The sequence below is a fragment of the Lampris incognitus genome, chromosome 6 (assembly GCF_029633865.1).
Source record: "Lampris incognitus isolate fLamInc1 chromosome 6, fLamInc1.hap2, whole genome shotgun sequence".
Classification (NCBI taxonomy): domain Eukaryota; kingdom Metazoa; phylum Chordata; class Actinopteri; order Lampriformes; family Lampridae; genus Lampris; species Lampris incognitus.
This window is the reverse complement of record NC_079216.1, coordinates 28,847,136-28,873,164: the sequence shown is the minus strand read 5'-3', so window position 1 is coordinate 28,873,164 and position 26,029 is coordinate 28,847,136. Positions and strand designations below refer to the sequence as shown.

General features: G+C 46.2%; 1 protein-coding gene across 5 annotated transcripts in view; it reads right to left on the bottom strand.

Moving 5' to 3' along the window:
* znf423 (zinc finger protein 423) overlaps positions 1-26,029 on the bottom strand; it is a 291,640-nt gene that overhangs the window by 216,037 nt on the left and 49,574 nt on the right. For 4 of the 5 annotated variants that reach the window (XM_056282729.1, XM_056282731.1, XM_056282732.1 and 1 more), the window contains exon 3: positions 8,377-8,580. In XM_056282729.1, the coding sequence (XP_056138704.1) occupies positions 8,377-8,580 (204 nt within the window). The remainder of the gene's footprint in view (positions 1-8,376; positions 8,581-26,029) is intronic. The other variant, XM_056282730.1, reaches the window with a different exon arrangement.

Sequence of the window (26,029 nt, the reverse complement as noted above, 5' to 3'; positions counted from 1 at the left end):
CCCAGGGGTCCTCAGGCTCAAATTTCTGAGATGCAGGCATTGTAAAAAGACGCCCCCAGGGGAGGGCCCCGCAATAGAAATCTTCTGAATTCAAAGCATTTCCAGGGTCCTGGTGGGAGCCATTACTCCCAGTGGAAGAGGAGAGCTTTCTTTCCACACACACCCCCTCTCTCTCTCCCTCCTCCATGCCACACTCCCTCACTCTCACCCTCTCTTTTTTACCAAACATGTGTTGCTGACATGTTGACAGATTGCTCAGTGAGGTGTTTAGGTGCATGCACAAGGCGCTTCTGCTGAGCGCCATCCCTTCCCACCCTCCCTCCTTCCATCTCTTTCTCTGTCTCTGTCTCTGTCTCTCCCGCTCTCCCCTGTTCCCTGGTTCCATCCCTCCCTTCTACTGCAAACCTCTCAGCGTGCCCAAAACTGCTTCCATCCATATTTCATAAAGGAGAAAGTAGGCTGAAAGAGAGAGAAAGAGGGAGAGTGAGGAGAGAGACACAGGGAGAGAATGAACAGGAAAAAGGGATAAAATAAAGAGAGACAAAGAGGGATCAGGGGAGGGGAAGAGCAGGAGGGATAAAGAGAAATAGAGCAACAAAGGCGGAGAGAGGGAGAAAGAGAGAGAGAGAGAGAGAGAGAGAGAGAGAGAGAGAGAGAGAGAGAACTGCAGTGAAAAATGAACCCTGTGATGAAAAATGACTTCACAACAACCCCTCTGTCTCACCCCCTCCCTCCCGTCCCTCCCTCCATCCCCCTCCCTCACTTACTCTCAGCATGGTGTGCCCCCCCCTTCCCAACCCACCCAACCTCCTCCCTCCATCCCCCGCTCCTTTGGTGCCGGGCTCCCGCTCTCTCCCTGGAAAACCTGAGCGGCAGCCAGCTGTGTGTGTGTGTGTGTGTGTGTGTGTGTGTGTGGATGCTGTGTGTGGATGCTGTGTGTGTGTGCCTGTGCTGTGCACTTGTATCTGTGCCAAGGGCTTAGCACAGGAATCTTCGCGCCACCCCCGGGCACAGAGACACAGAGGGAGGGATGGAGGGATAGAGGGAGGGCAGGCAAGGGAGAGTGGGGGGGCGAAGTGGGGCACATGGAGAGGACAAAAAGGTGGGGTTGAGGGGGCTGGGGCATGGACGGGGCAGTCAGAGAGGGACAAGACAAGGTGGGAGGGGAATGAAAGGCGAGAAAGAGAGGATGAGGAGGACAAATAGAAAGACAACCCGACTGGAGCAATATGAACGGAGGAGAACACAGTGAGAACATGAGGTTTATTCTGTCTGTCAACATCGGCCACCGGACAAGACATGCACAACACACGCACACACATCATGTGCACACAAAGAGACGCACACACACAAGCAGCAGGGCAGAGTGCAGGAGGCTGTTGGCAATTTTCTTTTAGGTTACACCCCTCCAACTCTCTCCCTCTCTCTAAAAAAGTGATCTGTGGTTTTAATAAGAGTCTCAGCCTCACAGGACTCAGCTGCTACCCTGACGACAGACATGGAGAAGGGTGTGTGTGTGTGTGTCTATATGTATGTGTGTGTATGTGCATGAGTGAGTGTATGTGTGGTTTTGTGTGTGCACGTCTGTGTGTGCGTGTGTTTGTGTGTGTATGTGTGTCCATATGTGTGTGTGTGTGTGTGTGTGTTTGTGTGTATGTGTGTTTGCGTATGCACGTGTGTCCATATGTGTGTGTGTGTGTGTGTGTGTGTGTGTGTATGTGTGTGTGTGTGTGTGTGCATGTGTGTGTCCATGTGTGTGTGAGTTCATGTGACAGCGGGTTGCGACAGACGGTAAGAGCTTATAGCATCGGGGAGTGGTCCCAGGGGGAAACCAGTCACCCAAGGGCCCCTTCACTAACAGACGTGCTCTGCTCCCACTTTCCCCACTCTCTTCTCCTCTCACTCACACACTCCCTCCTTCCTTCCTTCCTCTCTTCTCCTCCCCTCCCATTGGGCCAGAAAGACTCCCCTCTCCTCCTGTGCACTCCCCCTCCTTATCTCCCCTGACATCCCCTCCCACTTGATTTTTTTCCTCCTCACCCTATCCGTTTTTCATTCCCTCTCTCCTCCTCTTCCTCTCCTGTCTTCCCCCTTTCTCAGCTTTTCCTCCACCACTCTTCCCTTCCTCCTGTTCCCCCTCCTGTCCTTTCCTCTCCTCCTTTCTTTTCTCTCTCCCAGCTAGACAGACTCCCTAGTTGGCTGGGACTTGCTCTCCACCCCCCTACTAAGAGAAGAGACAGCACAGCTGCGCGGGAGGGAAGCGAGAGAGAGAGAGAGAGAGAGAGAGAGAGAGAGAGAGAGAGAGAGAGAGAGAGAGAGAGAGAGAGAGAGAGAGAGAGAGAGCGAGAGAGAGAGAGTAGGAAGGAGAGGTAGCTGGAGAGAGAAGAGATTAAAAGAGATAACAAAGCGTACTACAAACTATCATAGAAGTCTGTATTCACACTGTCTCTTTCCAAACACAAACACACACGCACACACACACACACACACACACACACACACACACACACACACACACACACACTATTTTCCCCACTTAACATGCTGCCATCTACGAGGCCACTGGCTGGGTTAATGACTTCCTATTTGTCACCGGCAGTGACAGGAACCGCCCCCACTGGTTTGACTGACAGTTCCCTGGTTCACTCATAGTGTACCTTACCACTTTGTTGCTCTGTCCAGTGTTATTCCACTGGTTACCTCACCTATCTCTCACCCTCGGTCTCGCCTGCTTCATTCTCCAGCTATCTTCACTCACACGCAAACCACTGTCTCCCTACCTGGCATGTGTGTGTGTGTGTGAGAGAGAGAGAGAGAGAGAGAGAGAGAGAGAGAGAGAGAGAGAGAGAGAGAGAGAGATATGGCTAAATATAACCAAGGCAATCTAAATAGATGTTGGCAACACAAACACAGAGCTCCATAGTAGTTTTGGAGCTTCGGTGTGTGTGTGTGTGTGTGCTTCGTATATTTGTGAGTCTCTACAAATATAGAAAAGTGAGAATCATTGGGCTACATGGGGACAGTCTGGAGCGTCGTCACCTCATTAAGGGTGTTTCTTGTTTAAATTTTGGGTTTATGGTTAAAGTTAGGATTAGGATTAGGCCAAGGTTAGGGTAAGGGTAAGGGTTGGCAGCTAATTCTTATGGTTAAGGTCAAAGTTTGGGCAAAGGAATGAATGCAATCAATGACAATCCTCACAAATATAGGAAAACATAGCTGTGTGTGCGTGTGTGTGTGTGTGTGTGTGTGTGTGTGTGTGTGTGTGTGTGTGTAAGAGAGAGAGCGAAAGAGAAGGAGACAATGAGCGAGTCAGGGGGGAGTGTCGATGGGTCTCAGTAGGAGTCAGAATGTGGAGCAGAGCCTCCCTGAGGAGAGGAGGAACGGAAAAAAACTCCTACAGATGAAATGGAGAACATTCTCTGGCCCTTCTCCACACACACACACACACACACACACATACACAGTGAAAATAAGCACACACACTTATACACATGCACACAGACACACTCTGTGACCCCACCCAGGATACATATTTTGAGGTGGGTAAGGCAACCTTTACAGGGGGGTGGGGGGTCAGTACAGTATGATTTTGTGTCTGTCTACATTTGCCAGTCTTGGTGTGTGTATGTTTGTGTGTTGAGGTGATAGAAGGAAAGCGTGTCAAAACTGAACCATTGTGGCCTTTAAGACTATTCACGTGGGTACACACACAAACACACACACACACACACACACACACACACACACTCCCCCTTGCTGAACAGTTAGGACTATAGTACATGTTAATTTGCAATACCTCAAAATGTGGAGAGTGTATGAAGGCGTGTGTGTGTGTGTGTGTGTGTGTGTGTTTATGCCTGCATGGAATATATACAGCATGTGGGTCTGCATGCATGCATATCCGATAATTTGATCCATGTTAGTGTATTTACGTGTGTGTGTGTGTGTGTGTGTGTGTGTGTGTGTGTGTGTGTGTGTGTGTGTGTGTGTGCATGTGTACACACTTATGTGTGTGTTTGTGTGTGTCTCTGAGTGATTGTGTGTCTCCAATTTTCACTCAAATTAACGGTGCCTGTTTATAGGCCTTACGCTGAAGTGGCGCTGAATTACCTGGTGCTTTAGTCTTGCACCTGAGACCCACTCAGTATGATAGCAGCATGCTGATGATGACTTGGTGTCCATTTGCAACAACAGTAATGTTAGCATTACACCTGGAAGTGCCAGTTCCACAGCAGATCTGACACTACCTTATATGAAAGCTTCAGTGTGCACCTGGAAGCCATTGATTAGATGTCTTCCTGTTTGCTTTTGTGTTTTTTTTGTGATTGATCGCTGACATCAACACTGATTATTGTTCCACATGTGTAGTACACAATTCACAAGCCATGGAACCAAAATGCTAAAATCTCAAGCACATCGTGAGTGGTTTTCTTTTTCCCCACCTCAAACGCTGATATTTCTCATCCTTTTAGAGGTTTTTTTTCGGGGGGGGGATTTCCCGCCCCTTTTTCCCACCCCCCCCCCCCCAATTGTATCTGACCAATTAACCCACTCTTCCAAGCCATCCCGGTTGCTGATCTGAGGGGGGCTGCGGACTACCACATGCCTCCTCTCGATACATGTGGAGTCGCCAGCCGCTTCTTTTCACCTGACTGAGGAGTGTCGCCAGGGGGACGTAGCACGTGGGAGGATCACGCTATTCCCCCCCAGTTCCCCCTCCTCCATGAACAGGCACCCTGACCAACCAGAGGAGGCACTAGTGCGTCGACTAGGTCGCATACCCATATCCGGCTTCCCACCAGCAGACACGGCCACGTGTGTCTGTAGGGTCCCCCGACCAAGCTGGAGATAAAATGGGGGATTTGAACCAATGATCCTCGTATTGGTAGGCAACAGAATAGACCGCTATGCTACCCGTACGCCCTATGGATGTTGGAACCACTAAAATCTCAGCACATTGTGAGTGGGTTTTTTTTCCCCACCTAAACGCTGATATTTCTTACACTTTCAAGACAGAGTTTTAAGAACATGGAGAGTGTTCCTACCTATTCAAGGAACAAAGAAAAGCACAAACTTAACACATTTTTTGGCTCAGTGCCTTTTATTTTGGTCCTAACATTGGTCAGAGTGGCAGCTTTAGTGCAGTTTGAAGTGCTAAAACATCATTATTAGGAAACCTTCTGTGATGTTTCTGTGCTTTTATATCATTAACAATACACAGATTTCAGCACTGAAGGAACATGGACACAAATATTTAAAAAATAACCGTGGCTGGTTATTTTATCAGCCAGCCATGGTTATTTTATGCAGCGGCATCCACACAAGAGCTACTACAACAGCTGTGAGTGTAGTCCAAAACCAAGATGGCTGACATCTGAATTGTTCAGTTTCTGCTCAGGGACTGACACACACCCACATAGACACTATTAGTGCAAAATACAAGTACACAAAAATTCGCACAGATCCAGAGTGGCATGTGTTTATACCCAGTAGACTGTGTGTGTGTGTGTGTGTGTGTGTGTGTGTGTGTGTGTGTGTGTGTGTGTGTCCTGTGCCCCCACTCTAAAAAGTCTCCCTGGGATTTCCACCAGAGAACTTAAAAGGATTCTTGCATGCGTTTTAATTTAGCCTTCTTTTCAATAATAATCACAAAGCCATGGTCCCCCTACTAAATCTACACACATCAAGAGACATACATATGCACGCGCACGCGCGCGCGCACACACACACACACACACACACACACACACACACACACACACATACATTCACACACACACACAGAAAATCCTGCATGCAAGTGCACTCATCCTGCTGAGCACTGGGATTACTCTGCAATCTCAACCACTCTTTCTCGGGGGAAAAACATGTTTTATCATTTCATTTCTTTCTTCTCCGTTCCTTCTCACCCCTCCTCCCATCCTCCCTTGCACAGCAACATGTAGCCTTCCCCTGACTCCTGTGCTGAAATCACAGGCCACATCCTGTGCTGCGACAGCAGCCCTGTGTGCGTGTCAGTGTGTCTGTGAGCGTATATAGCGTGTGTGGTAAGGGCATAAGGTAGGCAATACTTTGGAGGCAGGTAGACTGGGTCATCTGGGCGATGAAGAACACCTGTTTCAGATTAACTGCTGTACATATGCGTGTCTTTCAGCACACACAGTGAGGGCGGCTGGGATAATACTGGTACTTAGTTTGAATGGAGTGGTGTCTGATGAGCACTTCTTAAATGGTTGTGCTGGGCGTCCGGGTAGCATAGCAGTCTATTCCGTTGCCTACCGACACGGGGATCGCCAGTTCAAATCCGCGTGTTACCTCCGGCTTGGCCAGGCGTCCCTACAGACACAATTGGCTGTATCTGTGGGTGGGAAGCCAGATGTGGGTATGTGTCCTGGTCGCTGCATTAGCGCCTCCTCTGATCAGTCAGGGTGCCTGTTCGGGGGGGAGAGGGAACTGCGGGAGGAATAAGCGTGATCCTCCCACGCGCTACATCTTCCTGGTGAAACTCCTCATTGTCAGGTGAAAAGAAGCGGCTGGTGACTCCACATGTATCAGAGGAGGCATGTGGTAGTCTGCAGCCCTCCCCGGATCAGCAGAGGGGGTGGAGCAGCAACTGGGACGGCTCGGAGAGCGGGCTGATTGGCCAGGTACAATTGGGGGAGAAAAGTAAGCTTTAATGGACATTAATTTACCAGCAAAAGATCCAACAAGCATGTGTTATTTCAGAAATGTTAATTACAATATCACAATACTGTTTCTGGATGGTTCTTCCCAACAAAGTGGCTGAACCTTGTCACAGTGTGAATTTGTGTGTGTGTGTGTGTGTGTGTGTGCGTGCGTGTGTGTGCATCACCCTTCACATGACCATCCCATGTGAAATACAAGAGGAGAGAGGGTTCTGGCGGGATTCGCTCCCAGACCAGCAGGAGAGTAAGAGGTTCCTGAGGTGGAGTATTTAACAAGTACACTCCACCATCTCTGTGCATACGCTCCCTCTACCAGTTCAAACAAAGACCTCTATGGCTCTGTCCCCTTGCTCCCTCCTCTCCTCTCTCCTTTTCTGTAGCCCCCCCCCAGTCAAAAGTAAACACACAAACATGCATGCTAAGTGATGTGCATGTACCTTGCAGAGTGCTTTGCAACAGTAGGAGTGTATGGTGTTTGTGTGTGTGTATGTGTGTGTGTATGTTTGCGTGCACGCACATATCTGTGTGTTTGTTGGCTCATTAAGCAAGCACATGGATTAATCTGTAGGAACCAGATGCCCCTATAGCATTCTTTTCAATGCCTTCATTAATTACAGTATACTAACAGCTATTGAACGTACGTGTGTGTGTGTGTGTGTGTGTGTGTGTGTGTGTGTGTGTGTGTGTGTGTGTGTGTGTGTGTGTGTGTGTGTGCGTGCTCAGGTATGTCCCTACAGAACACTATGACTGAATCCAACAGCTATACATGTTCAGAGGTGGTGGGGTCCAAATCACCCAGAAACCAATTAGAATGGCCAATTAATGAGCAAGTAATCTCTGGATCCTTAGAAGGGCAAAACCTTGGTTGTGGTGGGAGAATAATACAAACACGTCCCTCTCACCTGTGCCTCTTATCTGACCATATCCTAAAGCTAATACTATATAAATTGCACCAAATAGTATGTGGTAGGATTAAACAAAAACTACCAGCATATAACCACCAAATTATCATTAAGCAAACGTGTCAGTCAATGAATGTCTGCATCATTCCAAGTGCTGATATTCAAGTTCCACCTGCTTCTTTTATGTGATTATCAGAAATACAGAAGCAAGAATCACAAAAGCAATTAGCCCTCACTGATGCTTTCAATGGGGGGGGGGGGGGGCTCATATTTCCTAGTGAAGTTGGCAGTTGTTTTTGAATGGCACAATCACAGTAATTTCACTAAAAGGGTAATTATAATGATGGTTTTACTAAAGTGAAATGACAACCACAATGAATGACAAGGATTAGTAACAACTGCCCCCTCCCTTCTTTTCTTTCTCTCTGGCTTTGATTCCTTAAATCTCGTTTCTTCGCTCCCTCTTTCCACCTGTTCTGCCGCAGGCAACGGCGTCTTTCTTTTGGTAATCAAAGCAATAACCATTTGCTATGCCACACCAACCCGTGCGGCAGCATCCTACTGCAACACCAAGTTACACAGGACCTCAAACGCACACACACACACACACACAGACTCACACACTCTCACACACACTGAGCCCTCTAAACTGAGGGTTTTGACAGTTTTTCTTTATGCAAAGTCTTTCAGTCTAGGTCAAAGTTTCAATTAATATAGGGTGTAGGGGAAAAGAAAAAAGTTGTTATGAGCCTGGTTTCCAAGTTCGGGGGAATTAGATCAAGTCTCACCTGCAGGGCAGTGGTTGGTTCTGTGTTCAGTCAGCTCAGCCAGACAGTCAAAGTCTTGCTGACAGTTGTCACAAGTGAAGATGGACTCGTCGTCGAGCTCGTCGTCATGGTCGCGGTCATCTCGATCGTCGTGGTCGTCGTGGTCACCGTCCTCAAGGCCCCGCCGTTCTTTTGGCTCTGTCTCTCTGTCACCTGCAGAGACTTCTGGGGACAGACACACATATACGTGAGCCCTCACACACACTGCTCAAAACCAAATCTTTTTTTTTTCTCTCCCCAATTGTACTTGGCCAATTACCCCACTCTTCCGAGCCATCCCAGACGCTGCTCCACCCCCTCTGCTGATCCAGGGAAGGCTGTAGACTACCACATGTCTCCTCCGATACATGTGGAGTCACCACCACTTCTTTTCACCTTACAGTGAGGCATTTTTCCAGGGGGACGTAGCACGTGAGAGGATCACGCTATTCCCCCAAGTTCCACCTCCCCCCCGAACAGGCGCCCCAACCGACCAGAGGAGGCGTTAGTGCAGGGACCAGGACACATACCCACATCCGGCTTCTCACCCGCAGACACGGCCAATTGTGTCAATCGAGACGCCCAATCAAGCCAGAAATAACACGGGGCTTCAAACTGCTGATCCCCATGCTGGTAGGCAACTAAACAGACCACTACACTACCCGGACGCCCAACAACTCAAAAGATTTTGACAACATTTGACTGTGACAGTGTACTTTATAAAGAATTTCATTTTGGTTGTGATACAGCAACTCGTGATTGAACTCTTAGGAAACAGTGAGTCACACATGCAAGTGAATGGACATGGGATGCAGCAGTCATTGTGTGTTATGGCTTTTGCAGCCTTTTCAATTTTCTTATTCTCTTTTTTGTAAAAGATATCAAGTTGATTGTGTAACATAAATATTTTCTTTTTCAGCTCTAACCTTATTACACAGACAACCCCCCATGTGATGCTACTCTAACAAGGCTATGCCTTCTATTATGTTAGCTTTCATTAATGCATTCTGTTGATTTCTTAGATTTGTTTCTCCAATTCTTGTAGATCTATGCACGCGTGCACACGTGTGTGTGTGTGTGTGTGTGTGTGTGTGTGTGTGTGTGTGTGTGTGTGTGTGTGTGTGTGTGCATCTATGTTTGCATCCTAGTGATAGATAGCCAGTGTGGTAGAGGGGACTACTGGAAGACTGTGTCGGCCCAATCCTCTCTGCTCCATTGTGTCTCCATTTTCACACCTTATTATCACATTATAAACGCTGAGGTTCCAATAAGACTGACACTGGAGACAGTGGCTTGAGACGAGACGAGACGAGACGAGACGAGACGAGACGAGACGAGACGAGAAGAGAAGAGAAGAGAAAAGGAGAAAGGAGGAGAGGAGAGAAGAGGAGAGTAGGGGGTGAGGAGAGGAGAAGAGAAGAGAAGAGAGGAGAGGAGAGGAGAGGAGAGGAGAGGAGAGGAGAGGAGAGGAGAGGAGAGGAGAGGAGAGGAGAGGAGAGGAGAGGAGAGGAGAGGAGAAGAGGTTGAAGAACAAAGGGGCCCTTACTTCCTACTAGCTGTCATTATGCCTCGCACCGACACAGACAATAGTCCAGTTTAAACAACATACATTTAGTCCCTACTAATGTGGCAACACTGCATTCAGGTGACAGTCTGACTGATAAAAAACAACAAGTTTGTGTTGGCTCATATAGTCAGTCAACCCAGTCTGTGTATCTAGCCTGCTACTCAACACCACCCAAGAAAGGCACAACCCAGTCCAGGCCTAGTCTTTAGGAGGTCGAGTCGGAGTCTAGTCAGAAACTGAGGCTTATCGAATCCAAGTCAAGTCTGAGACTTTGAGCTGGCAAGTCCAGCTCAAGACCAATAGGGGCCAAAGTTCATGTGAAGACGTGTTTTGTCTTTGCATAACTTCTGTGCAAAGTAAAAACAGTGCAAGTTCAATTAAACACCATGACTGTAGCGGTGTGGTCTACCATCGCAATAATAGTAACATTTTCTCTACACTGTAATATTAATTTAGGCTTTTTTCACTGCCAAGGAAGGATTGTTTCAGGCTCCAATTTTCAATTTTCCAAAGTTTCAGACATAATAAAGTTCCTCTCGCTCTTCAGTTCCTGTCGAGCTCAGCGATGGGTAGTCCAGAGCTGCCTTGGGAGCTCTGCAAATCAATTCGCTAGTGGACCCAGGAGTTCCCTTTACCTCCTCAAACCTTCCCTAGATCCTGGACAGAACGATAAGTTGTGACAATACAAAAAATAAAAAGTATGGAAACACGGCTGTTGGCCAGTGCTGCTTAAACTCCAAACTCAGTTCCAGGAAAACAGACTTAGTTTAGATTACAGCATCCTGAATGTCCCATCTTACACACAGACACTGCCTTAGCCCAGTCCACCCAGACACACTGCCTTGGCACAGTCCACCCAGTCCATCCCAGTCAATCCCAGGCACAAGACATACTGGTAGCACCATTTGGCCATCCATACCATCCTATTTAGTTCGCATTTGTGAAGTAATTAAATAAACAGATCTGATCCATTGTTTTGACCTAATGAATTAGACTCGGACCATTAACTAGAGATGAATTAAAAAAAATGAAAGGTGAAAAGTGGAGCATCTGGGTAGCGTAGCAGTCTATTCTATGACCTACCAACATGGGGATCGCCAGTTCGAATCCCCGTGTTACCTTCGGCTTGGTCGAGCGTCCCTACAGCCACAATTGGCCATGTCTGCGGGTGGGAAGCTGGATGTGGGTATGTGTCCTGATCGCTACATTAGCGCCTCCTCTGGTCAATCGGGGTGCCTGTTCGGGGGGGAGGGGAGAATAGCGTGATCCTCCCACGGGCTACATCCCCCTGGTGAAACTTCTCACTGTCAGGCGGAAAGAAGCGGCTGGCAACTCTACATGTACCGGAAGAGGCATGTGATAGTCTGCAGCCCTCCCCGGATCGGCAGAGGGGGTGGAGCAGCGACCGGGACAGCTCGGAAGAGGGGGGTAATTGGCCAAGTACAATTGGGGAGAAAAAGAGGGGTAAAAGTAAAAAAAAAAAGGTTGAAAGTGGAAATGTAATCCATTTATCTGCATTAGAAACAGCCAACACCATTTTGTGTTCAGAAAAAAAAAAGCAATTGCATGGTATGGCTCTCACGTGTTACTTCTAACTCACGGTATCACACCAAAGCTAATTTTTGTAACGTCTGCTCATACAATTATAGTTATAGCTGGATTAAAGGGTTTTTCCCATGCAGATTTGAAAGTGGGACAGCCCCACATCTTGACCCACACGATTAAAATCCTGTGTGCGTGTGTATGTGTGTGTGTCAGAGACCCTGTTGCACAGGCAACTTTGTTTCATTTCAGTTTAAAGTCTGAGATTTGGATGGCTTAACACATCACTGAAATCCATATCCACCTCCATATACAAATAGGTGTCAGCAATTTGAACCAAAACAAAAACCAGCAGTATTTTAACTCGAGAAAAAGCGTGAAATTAAATTAGATCGCATAGGACAGACAGATTGGTGGACAGGTAAAGGCAGAAAGGAAGTGAGATGGTGAGAGTCCATCGTACACCCATCACACCTATCCAGCACTAATTTATTATGGGAAATGCATGATGGGAGAGAGGGATGGAGGGATGAGGGGAGTCAGGGAACGAGGGGCTGAGGTGATGGGATGTTTGGGGTGTGCAGTAGAGGAAGCGAGCAATGGATGGATGGATGAAAGGATGGATGAAAGGATGCAGGGAGGAAAGTGGGAGGGCGTTGGCCATCTGTCCAGTGGTGAGAGCACCGGCTGGCCAGGGAGAAAATATGGCCCCTAAACTGGCGACACACACAAACACACAAACACACACACACACAGATTCACAAAATGCCCCACCACACACACACACACATCTATACATTACACGCATCTATACACACACATGCATTCATAAAATCCACATCAGATACACATTCATAAAAGCACACTTGGTACACGGACACTTAAATGTGCAAACATGTATGCCAGTGATGTTCCGCGTGAGTGACTGAAAGTCGACCAAGTGTAATTAAGAGATCTGAACAAGGCTGAGACAACATGAGAGCATCACATGCAGCCATTCAACTGCAACCACATCTGCACATTTAAATGTGGCCTAACCTGCAATGGATGCATGAAACCAACTGTTAAGGTGCAGGTCACTAAGATCAAATTCATTTGTTTTGCCTTAAATCACAAGTCCCAGAATGCTTTGCAATCACATGACCTTCTCCAAAACGGGTGACTACAATAAGTATAAGTGTACTGCACACCTAATGATACCGACCCTAAAGCCCCACATGCTTCCACTGTTGACATTGATTCTATGAACTAATTGTGGTACTGAGCAGTCTGACTGTGACTTAAACCTGTTAGTTTGGGTGTTGTTGGACAGAAATGGTTGAAATTGAATCTGCTTTTGTTCAAAAAAAAAAAAAGTTCACTCCATGTGGAACCGGGCAGCAAATCAAGATTTTTTTTTACCTTTATGCCCAATCTTTGAACCTTGGTTTTAAGCTCGATAACCTCTTTTCACACACACACACACACACACATACACACACACACACACACACACACACACACAAAAACATACACACATATATATATATACACACACACACACACCATTCACAACTGTGTGCTATTCACGGACAAAGACTAACACAAATCCACTTATTTAAGACACTGGTATGAAGTGATCATTGTTATGTAATTAGGAGTGTATTGTAAAGAGGAGAAAGCGATGTGAGCATGCCTGACAGGGGAACAAATATTTCTCCAGCATATTAGGGGAGGGAGAAATGAATTCAGCATCCCACAAGCGCATTCACAAACATGAGCAGAGGCACACACACACACACACACACACACACGCACACACACACACATTCCCTGAGGTGTGCTGATGCCAGAGGTGAGGGTCCTGCCAACTGCAGAGCGAGCCAACACAACCTGCTGCCATAGCAACGGGGGAGGAGCCAAATGAGACCTCTCCTCTTCTAAATCTCATTTACCCCATCACTTCCCCTCCCTTTCCTCCCCTACCATGATAGCATCTCTGTCATTCCCTCCCTTCTTCGTCCTCCTCCTCCTCTCCATCGCTGCTATTCTGCCTCTTCTCCCTCTCCTCCTTTCACTCGGTACCAGCTGGTTTTCCTTGCTCTTTATCCAGACATTTCATTTCATTCCATCCATCGCTGTCCCATCCATCATACTTACTTTCTGAATTTCTTCTTGTTTCTGCCTGCTAAATGCCTCCTTCTCTCCCTCGCTTTCTCTCCCTCACCAAAGAACCCCAACTCCTTGAGCCTGTAGTTCTAGAGCCATATCATCTTTGGGTCTTCACGAGACACCATCATAGGTGTTCAGGAAAACCCCACTTCCATCATTCCTATCTGTCGTTTAACTGACCCCATTCCCATCCTTTGAGTGTTTCTCCATTTTTCGCTCCATCTCCCTCGTTCCTCCTCTTCATGCGCTTGTTTGTTCCATGACTTATTCATCGGCCTCTCAGATCCAACTCCCATCTCCTCCTCATCCACTCCCAAAACGCCTCCCAGCCTCCTCTAGCCTCCTCCTCGCATTTCTCCTTCCTTCTATTTGCAAAAAAAAAAAATTGGGGTTTTTGTTTTTTTATCTCTGCCATCTCTGTCCTTCTACAAATCTACTCCCTTTCCAAAACCCTCTCCATTTTTCCCCCTCTACAAAAACGCTCAGCCCGCCTCCTCCCATTCCTCCACCTCTCCCTTCATGTCTCCCTGTTACCTCCCCAAAAATGTTTAAACCCTGCCTCCCTGAACGCCCCACCACAAAGCGGCGGCAGCAGGAGTGCTTAATGAAAGCAGGAGGCTCCCATGGGTGCTTAGAGAGGGGGCTGGCATAGGGATGGGGAGGAGGGGGCTGCATTGATTGAATAGTACAGCAGAGGTCCTTAGCAAACACACCACACACACACACACACACACACACACACACACACACACTCTTCCTTACTCACATACACAAATCCACGTGCCAGCTGGAAGGGCTATAGCTGCTCACCCAGTCACACACACACACACACACACACACACACACACACACACACACACACACACACACACACACACACACACACACACACACACACACACACACACGTTAGCTCTACAGAGAACCATTATCTCTGAGTCACAGACTGTCCCTACGCCAGGAGTAACCGCACATTCTCACGCACACTTATGCACACACTTAGTTGCCGTACAATCTTAAATAGAGACACCTCTCCATTACACCACTATGTCGCACACAAAAGCGCATGGCTGAAGGAATACTGCACGCTGTTGTCAACCAAATGAAAATATGAAACACCTGATATCATCTTGATGACAAAACGTTTTAAGCATGGCTAACGTATTCTTGTTTGTTTTGTTAACTCTTACTGCTGCTCCTACACAATTGTAATCTGACATTTAATAATAAATAATAAAATGCACAAAACAAAACAAAAATATATATATATATAGCGGGTTTTTTTTCTGAAACCGTCAATGGTGTTGTGAGTGCTCAACTAATGAGGAGCGGAATATCAACACGGATACAGAAAAAAATTTTTTATTACATTGCAGTATTAAAATCTTTTTTTCCTGTATCCATGTTGTATATATATATATATATATATATATATATATATATATATATATATATATATATATATATATATTAGGGCTGTCAAAATTGATGCATTAACGCGGATTAATCCATCATCGTGATTAATCTGATTAAAAATTATAATGCAATTAACCCGTCTGCGCCGCAGAATGACTCAAAATCCCTGAAACGTCTCTGGCAACGCATTTCGGGCAGTTTGTCCAAGTAGTTACCGTCACACATGCCGCCGCGCATGCGCAAATGGGCAGTTGATCCGGTAGTGACAGAACCAAACAACTCGATAAGGAAGTATGGAAGACGCTAAACATCACTTTGGCCCTCTCGGTGGGAAATTTGAATACAAAAAAAACCAAGACGGAACAGTCGACCAACATAAAGTATTGTACACACTCTGCAGGAAGGAGTTTTCTTTTCACCGAAGCACTTCCAGCTTAAAATACCACATTAATGCGAAGCATCCGTTAGTCGGGGATTCTGCTAGCACTTTGGCTGACGCGTCGCCCAGCTTGCGACAAACCAGCCTCACGTTGCAACATCTCTCACACTCTTCCGTGTGAGAGGCTGTTCTCAGTTGCCGGCAACATTGTAACTAAGAAGCGGTCAGCTCTCCTCTCGGACAATGTCAACAAGTTAGTTTGTATTAGTAGCTGGCTGAAAAAGGAGTAAAAAAAAAAGAGTCAACAAAGTTTTTTGTTAACACAAACTGTTAACGGTGTTTAATAAACATGTTAAGCGCATATATATTCCCTTCTTTATTGAGTGTTTGCTCGTGCAAATTGAAACGCGATTAATATAGATTAAAAATGAATGATATTTAATCGTGATTAATCGAAATTAATCCACAGCAACCCTGTGATTAATCTGATTAAAAATTCTAATCGTTTGACAGCACTAATATATATATACGCACACACACATATACACACACACACATACACATATATATATATATATATATTCATATTCATATTTATATATATATTCATATTTATATATATATATTCATATTTATATATATATACACACACATATATATATATATATACACACACACACACACATATATATATACACGCGCACACACACACACACACACACACACACACACACACATATATATATATATATATATATAGGAGTCGTCATTGCCTCATTGCCCTTCATATTCTAGATTACCTTTTGGGCTAGCAAGAGAGTCAGCGGTGAACACAGTGTAAGGGCTTCTGTCTGAAGGACTTGTGGATTATGGAAAAAACCGAAATCCACAATTCATCGGCAGTTGAGCTGTTCGGCAACACAGTCCTTCAATTAGACATCTTTGTGATGCATGCCAGTGAACACACGTCATACTTTATTGTTTTGCATTGATTTTTGTTCTCCCCTTTCCCTCCCCAATTGTTCCCATCCAATTACCCCGCTCGTCCGAGCCGTCCCGGTCGCTGCTCCACCCCCTCTGTCGAGCCGGGGAGGGCTGCAGACTACCACATGCCTCCTCCGATACATGTGGAGTTGCCAGCCGCTTCTTTTCACCTGACAGTGAGGAGTTTCGCCAGGGGGACGTAGCGCATGGGAGGATCATGCTAATCCCCCCCCCCGAACAGATGCCCCGACCTACCAGAGGAGGCACTAGTGCAGCGACCAGGATACATACCCACATCCGGCTTCCCACCCACAGACACGGCCAACTGTGTCTGTAGCGACGTCCGGCCGAGCTTGAGGTAACACAGGGATTCGAACCGATGAGCCCTGTGTTGGTAGGCAACGGAATAGACCGCTATGCTACCGGACGCCCCCATTGATTTTGTCTATTGCCTTGACATACGAAGCAGCCATGGATGCACACACCAGCTTTTCCCCTGGGGACAATAACCTTTATCTTGATCTTGATATGAAATAACAGCCCGTTATGCTGAAAAATAACAGATCTGCCGTGTTTTCATTGGCTTCCTCAGAGTTACTCACTTACCAAAGCTGCGCAAAAAAGCTTGTAGAGCACCGGGCAATTTGATGTCGGTGAGAAAAGATTATTTTACACGGTGTGTCAAGAGGAAATAAATGATGAGCAACAGTCTCAGCAGCCTCACTAACATGAAGACAATACGCTGTGTAGTAACAGATAAAAGCAAATGCCAAATTAATACCTCATGAATAACGAGGTCACTTCGCATAGCTTCATGAGGGATGTATGCGGAGCGGTGTGTTTGTGTGTGCACACATCTGAGTGTGTGTGTGTGTGTGTGTGTGTGTGTGTGTGTGTGTGTGTGTGTGTGTGTGTGTGCAGGGTAATTAGATAAATAGAAGTGAATTAGCAGAGTCCACAGTGCAAAATGCTACACAGCCTAACCACGCCTAGCTGGGACCCACTAATTACTGCTCATTAACACTCGGAGAAAAGGTGTGTGTGTGTGTGTGTGTGTGTGTGTGTGTGTGTGTGTGTGTGTGTGTGTGTGTGTGTGTGTGTGTGTGTGTGTGTGTGTTTTGTGTATGTTTTCAAACTCTTTGTGTGTGTGTGTGTGTGTGTGTGTTTGGTTTGCCTTGATTTTCAGTGTGTGGTTGTGAGGGAGGCATGCTTCTGTGTTGCATCATGTTTCTTTTGTTGTGAGAATGTGCACATGTATGTTAGAATGTGCGTTTGCATGTGTGTGTGTGCTTGTGTGTATGTATGCGTGTGTCCATAATTTTGAAGTGAAATCATTGAGGTAAGTAGGGTACCAACTGAACAATACTGTAGGTATGTTTCCATCAACGTTATTTTTAATGCAAAATTTGAGTTTGTGCGAGACATACTCCATGCTCCACAACGTATTGATTAGGCTATCTATCAGCCACCACACATCACACACACTGCCCTGATGAAGGCAGTGCACTGGAAATGGCAATCTAAATAAATATTCCACCTATAAATATAAATCTGGTCCACAAGAATAATGTTGCTGTAACTAAGAAATTTGATGAACATTTTTTTTTCTTTTTTTGGATTTTCCCCACTTTTTCTCCCCAATTGTATTTGGACAATTATCCCACTCTTCCGAGTCATCCCGGTCATTGCTCCACCCCCTCTGCTGATCTGGGGAGGGCTGCAGACTACCACATGCCTCCTCCGATACATGTGGAGTCACCAGCCTCTTCTTTTCACCTGACAATGAGGAGCTTTGCCAGGGGGATGTAGCGCGTGGGAGGAACACGTTATTCCCCCCAGTTCCCCCTCCCCACCCTGAACAGGCGGCCTGACCGACCAGATGAGACGCTAGTGCAGCGACTAAGACACATACCCACATCCGGCTTCCCACCAGCAGACACGGCCAATTATGTCTGTAGGGATGCCCGACCAAGCCAGGGATTTTAACCGGCGATGGAAAAAAAATATATATTTTTTTTTACCATACATGGATGGATTGCTAATTACGACTTTCACTTTGGTATTTTCTGTTTGTATCAAATGGGTCTGGCTGAAGCACAACTGAATGCGAAGCCCCATCCGGGCCCTCGTGCAGCCATTCAAAGTCCAGCTCCACACAACCCACGTGACCAAACCCAATGACCGGCCAAGTGAAGGACAGACCTTCAGTACCAACAGGTAGCAGGGATAAAAACAACTACCGAGCAGACACACAGGCAGCAGGAGCAGGATACAGCTCCTGTTAGCGGGATGTGGCAAGAAACCTGCTGGAAAAGAGCTGCGAGGTAATAAACTCTGAAAAATATTTCTGGACTGGCTCAGGATAAAACAACTACACCGGCGGCAATAAAAATGAAAAGAAAAGAGAGAACAAGGAGACAGACAGGGAGTGAGGCGAGAGAGAGAGGGAGAGACTGAAAGTTGTATGGAAATATAAGGGTCCATAAAAAAGGAAAATCAGGTAGTGATTCAAGTGTTGGGATTGGCAGACAGGAGTCGGGAGTAGAGTACAGTGGCCTGTCTGGGTCACACTCTGCAGAGACGGATAACTGCCTGCAAGCATCCAGCATGCACCCCCACCCGTGTACACACACACACACACACACACACACACACACACACACACACACACACACACACACACACACACACACACACACACACACACACACACACACACAAAACACAAAAAAGGGGATCTACCAAGGCCCAAAACGGGCTTGCCATCAGAAGATGGAAAAAGTATGAGTCCAGCTTACATCAGACTGTTTAGAAACTAAACAGGTCTAAGACAAGGTCTCCATTCTCCTCTGCACCACATGACACACTGGGCCAGCATACACAGAAACCTAGCTGAGCCAATGGAGAAGGGCCGCGCTCCCTTCAGCAGGGATAAGAATCAGCGATGGGGTTAAATTCATGCACAGGGAAGGAGAGAATTGTTTTTTACAAAATATTCGGTGTTTATTGTGTAAGTAGCAGATGGCCAGGGTTTGTCTAATCAGGACGATAAAGCTGTAAGGGCTTAGAAATGTGTGCAAAGCTCACTTTCATACACTATGCAGTGATTGATAGGATTTACTTGTTGTACTGCACATACATACAGTGCTACTTGAAAGTATGTGAACCCCTTGAGCAGTTTAGATTTTTCTGTTGTTTTACCATGATTTTCTTATTCTATCATCACCAGTTTTTATGTATGAAATGTCAGACATATGTTTATCAGTTGCAGGTACTTGTTTAGTGGGACTTGTTTAAGTAGCCCAAAAACTACATGAAACATGGAATTAGTGTATGTGCAAAAGTAAGTGAACCCCCAGCTGCATTGGTTAAGTCAAGCAGGTAACAGACTCGGGTGAAACACATTTGGGTGCTTAATTAATCATTTAAGCAGACCAATGAAATGAGACATCCTTGGGAAAGGGTTTGGCCTGCACTAATTAAAAGAGAGAGGAAACCAACCAAATCACTGTGGTCCCATACAAATCAACAATGCCGAGAGCAAAGGAGATATCCGAGGACATGAAGAAGAGGGTAGTGATAGCCCATCAGTATGGGGGGGGCTATAAGACCATCTCCAAAAGATTCCAGCTCCATCCATCCACTGTAAGACAAATAATTTACAAATGGAGGGCCTTCAACATGACAGCAACTCTGCCTAGAAGTGGACGCCCATCAAAACTATCACCCAGAAGCACCAGAAAAATAATAAATCAGGTAAAGGCCAACCCACACATCACCTGTAGAGAGTTGCAGACCTCTCTGGTAGCATCTGGGACAAATGTGCATGCGTCTACAATCAGACGAAAATTGAATAGCCATGACATTCATGGGAGGGTTGCTAGAAGGAAGCCTCTGCTCTCAAAAAAGAACAAAGCTGCCCATTTCAACTTTGCCAGAGAGCACTTGGACAAACCAGAGACCTTCTGGAAGTCCATTCTCTGAACAGACGAGTCCAAAATAGAATTATTTGGTCACAATCAAAACCAACATGTTTGGAGAAAAGCCAACACTGCATATGAAGAAAAGAACCTCCTCCAAACAGTGAAGCATGGTGGTGGAAATGTGAAGGTCTGGGGCTGCTTTTCTGCTTCTGGACCTGGACGACTCCATATTATCCAAGGAACCATGAATTCTCCGGCATATCAACAAATTCTTGACCAGAATCTCCTGCCATCAGTCAGGGAGTTGAAGCTGGGACGAAAATGGATTATGCAACAAGACAATTACCCAAAGCATTCCAGCAAAACTACAAAGGAATGGCTTCAGAGAAAGAGGATTCGTACTCTGGATAGGCCCAGTCAAAGTCCGGATCTTAATCCAATTGAAATGTTGTGGCGAGACCTGAAGAAGGTGGTACATACCAGATGTCCCTCCAACCTCTCTCAACTGGCTGAGTTCTTCAAGGAGGAGTGGGCAAAAATCCCCATAAGCAGATGCGAGAGACTGGTTAGTAGTTACAGAAGACGTTTGGTTGAAGTAATGGCTGCAAAAGGAGGAGCCACAAGCTAATACAAGGGTTCACATACTTTTGCACATGTTAAATTTTCCGTTTTTGTGAAATAAACTACCTTTGTTAAATTAAATAATGAAAATATATCTCTTTTTGTGTGTGTGTCCATTATTTGGAAGGTGTGCTTTACAAATTGGGATTTGGATGTATGTGTAATAAGCTTATTTTAATGTTTTTTTACAAAAACAGTGACCATGTCTGGAGGGTTCACAAACTTTCAAGCAGCACTGTATGTGGCATATCCCATCCCGGAACACAATAAAACACTGGGGGGGGGGGGGGGGTCCGGGTAGCATAGTGGTCTATTCCGTTGCCTACCAAACACGGGGATCTCTGGTTCATATCCCGTGATACCTGTGGCTTGGTCGGGCGTCTCTACAGACACAATTGGCAGTGGCTGCGGGTGGGAAGCCAGATGTGGGTATGTGTCCTGGTCACTACACTAGCGCCTCCTCTGGTCGGTCTGGGCACCTGTTCGGGGGGGTAGGGGGAACAGCGTGATCCTCCCACGCGCTATGTCTCCCTGGTGAAACTCCTCACTGTCAGCTGAAAAGAAGCGGCTGGCGACTCCACATGTATCAGAGGAGGCCTGCAGCCCTGCCCCGGATCAGTAGAGGGGGTGGAGCAGTGACCGAATTGGCCAAGTACAATTGGAGAGAAAATTGGGGGAAATTAAAAAAAAAAAAAAACACTGAATAAAATGCTTCTTTGAAAACGATGGGTGTGGATGAAATTACTCATTTTGGGATAAATATCAATCTCAAGGCATTAAATAGGTGTCAGACAGTACTACAAAATATAAACCTCTCCGTCAAGGTCAAATGACTGCTGTCTGATTCTGGTGAGAAAGAAATCTAAAATTATCCCATTATAAAATCAGCTTTCATTGAGGAAGGAAAGAAGGGCATTGCAAGAATGAAATAAAAAATGGATAAGAGAAGGACTGATGTCTAAAATGTTCTGGTAACATCTAACTGCACATATGTAAGAAATAGGTTTGGCCAACATGATAAATTCAACATGGAAAAAACTGAGAGTGATGCCGGGAACAGCACTTCACTAAGAGGACGCTGCTAATTATAAAGGACCACAATGACCTACCTATGATGGCTCAAAATGCTGAGAGCTGGGCACACACAATTATGGTGGACATACTAGGCACTAACCACATGTACCCACAAATCCCAGATACACACACACACACACACACACACACACACACACACACACACACACACACACACACACACACACACACACACACACACACTGAACAGGTGCAGCTGGACAGGACGACATTGGCCTGCTTTCTCTCAAGAGACCACCCCCCACTCCATCTCTCTCCCTGTGTGTGTGTGTGTGTGTGTGTGTGTGTGTGTGTGTGTGTGTGTGTGTGTGTGTGTGTGTGTGTGCAAAAGGAGAAAAAAAAAAGAGAGAGAGAGAGAGCGAGAGAGAGAGCGAGAGAGAGAGAGAGAGAGAGAGAGAGAGAGAGAGAGCTGGCTATATAAAGAAGCGATCTCACCTCATCTCCCTCCCTTCTCCCGCCTGCCCCCATGTTCTTTCCCCACCAAAGCTTGTATTTGTGTGTAGTGCCAATACAAGGCCTCCTTCTCCCAAGGGAAAGCGCTGCCAAGTCACAGAGTACCAGGGACACACACACACACACACACACACACACACACACACACACACACACACACACACACACACACACACCCCAGGGACATGGTGAGGCAAGGGAGAACAGCACCCAACACCAGTGTCTAGAAACAGGATGATGAAAGAACAATTCACGTCATGGAAGAAAGGGGAAAACACACACACACACACACACACACACACACACACACACACTCGCACAACAGACAAACCCAACACAACAGACAAACCAAACACACAGACACACATATAGGTAGACACACATACAAACAACTTGGCAGCTGCTCGCCAGTGCCATCACCTGTTCCACTCTTTGGCTTCACACACGTATACACACACATACAAACACATCGTCATCGTCATTGGCGTCACTTGTGTCTGAGGATCCATTCCGAGAGATTAAGGTGTGTGCTTGAAACGAAGATGGCTTGACAGTCCAAGGTGAGAATAGAAGAGGCTGGAACAGTGTGAACAGGGGATAGTAGGGGGTGGACCCATTCCTGCGGCTCTCTGTTCTTGGAGGATCTTTCGGCGGCGGCACTTTTCTTCCGCATACATTCGTTTGTCAGTTTCAGCCTTGATGGAACCAGCCAAGCAGGCAGCTCTCCAGTGCTTTCCATTTTCCGCTACTTTTTCCCAGTTCTTAGGGTCGATGTTAAAGGTGATCAGCGTTCCCTTGATACAGTCCTCTTAACATTTTTTGGGAGCTCCTCTTTTTCTTTAACCTTCAGTCAGTTCAGACTATAAAATTTGTTTCGGGAGTCTTTCGTTTGGCATCCTCTGGATGTGGCCAAGCCATCGCAGCTGGTGATGTTCAATTGTTGTCTCAATGGAAAGGAGAGCGGCTCTTTCGATAACTTGATTGTTGGTGACTCGTTCTTGCCAGGAAATTCCCAGAATACTTCTCAGTTTTTGCTGGTGGAGGCATTCTAGTTTAGAGAGTTGGTATTTGTAGAGGGTCCAGGCTTCACAACTGTATATGAGGGTTGAAAGAACCACTGCATGGTAAACCATGATTTTGGTTAATGTCTTGAGATCACAATCATAGAAAACATGGTGAGAAAGTCGGCCAAAGGCAGTTTGGGCAGCTTTCAGTCTGTTGGTGATGTCCGGTTCTAGACTGCATGTTTCTTCCAGGATACTTCCAAGGTACTGAAAGGTTTGAACTTGTTCTATAGGTTGGCCATGGATGGATGGTGATTTGAAGTGGAACTCCTGGGGTATCCTGAGGCACAACAGCAAGCGTTTTGGTTTTCTTTATGTTCACAGAAAAGCCAAAACTTTCATAGGCCTGAACAAAGGAGTTGGTGATCGACTGAAGACCTTCTGGAGTCATGGCAGGAGCAGCATTATCATCGGCATATTGAAGCTCAATGAGGGCGTTGATGGATGTCTTGTTCTTAGACTTCAAGCGCTAAAGATTGAACATATAGGTAGACACACACACAAACAAGTTGGCAGCTGCTTGCCAGTGCCATCACCTGTTCCACTCTTTGGCTTCACACACGAATACACGCACATACAAACACATATCAGGCCTCTTTAATGCTGAAACGCACACAAACAAAATCACAGACACAGTGTGCTGTCATACGCAGGCAATAATGGTTCTCACACACACACACACACACACACACACACACACACACACACACACACACACACATATATATATATATACACACTCTCCCATACACAAAGAGAAACTGTTTTCCTGTGGCAGCCTTGGGGAAATTAAAACTACATTATGGACCTCTAGAGGCAAGCTCGGAGAGGGGGATGGATGGAGGTAGAAAGAGAGATGGATGGATGGATAGATAGAGAGGAAGGTCAGTGTCCTGTTTTATTCAGCCCTAGTGATCATGAAGATATTACAGGAGGGAGCAGAATGGTGAAACTGTGTGTGAGATCTCTTTCTCACGCTCTTCTTTTCCACCCCACTCTGTCTCCCTTCTTCCCTCACTCCTCTCTTTCCCTCCTTCGCCCTGTTCTTTTGTGCCATGGAAGGAGGGAAAACTGCCATATTCTTTCCCTAAGACAGAGACTCAATGGATGTGGATGAAAGTCACAGAATTAGGCATCGGTGTGCTGAAGATGCAGACGATGAAGCTCCATAAACACAGAAGCCCGGATAGTCCCGTGTGCAGGAAAAAATGTGGAAAAGATCTCGGGGGCCCCCAGTTTAGAACACATTTGTGACAGATGCCACATTCCTGAATGCTGATTTAGTCTTTACGACAGCTTTTACGAGATGCTGTCACGCAGAAGTGAAACGATAGAGTGGGCCTTTCAAAATAAAAGCCCACCGGTCTTGCATATCAATACTTAAACATACAGTGCAACCGGAAAGTATTCACACCCTTTCACATTCCCCACATTTTGTTATGTTACAGCCTTATTCCAAGATGGATTAAATTTCTTTTTTTTTCTCATCAATCTACACACAGTACTCCATAATGACAAAGGGAAAAAGGTTTTGTAGAAATTTTTTGCAAATTTATTAAAAATAAAAAACTGAAATATTGCATGTAAGTAAGTATTCACACCCTTTGCTATGACACTCAAAATTGAGTTCAGGTTCATCCTGTTTCCACTGATCATCCTTGAGCTGTTTCTACATCTTGATTGGAGTCCACCTATAGTAAATTCAATTGATTGGACATGATTTGAAAAGGCACACACCTGTCTATATAAGGTCCCACTGTTGACAGTGCATGTCAGAGCAGAAACCAAGCCATGAAGTCAAAGGAATTGTCTGTGGACATCTGAGACAGGATTGTATCGAGGCACCGAACCGGGGTAAGGGTACAAAAAAATTTCGACAGCTTTGAAGGTCCCGAAGAGCACAGTGGTCTCCATCATTCATAAATGGAAGAAGTTTGGATCCACTAGGACTCTTCCTAGAGCTGGCCGCCCAGCCAAACTGAGCAATCGGGGGAGAAGGGCCTTGGTCAGGGGGGTGACCAAGAACCCGATGGTCACTCTGACAGAGCTCCAGCGTTCCTCTGTGGAGATGGGAGAACCTTCCAGAAGGACAACCATCTCTGCAGCACTCCACCAATCAGGCCTTTATGGTAGAGTGGCCAGACGAAAGCCTCTGCTCAGTAAAAGGCACATGACAGCCCGCTTGGAGTTTGCCAGAAAGCACCTAAAGGACTCTCAGACCATGAGAAACAAGATTCTCTGGTCTGATGAAACCAAGATTGAACTCTTTGGCCTGAATGCCAAACGTCACGTCTGGAAGAAACCAGGCACCTCTCATCACCTTGCTAATACCATCCCTACAGTAAAGCATGGCGGGTGGCAGCATCATGCTGTGGGGATGTTCTTCAGCGGCAGGAACTGGGAGACTAGTCAGGATCGAGGGAAAGATGAATGGAGCAAA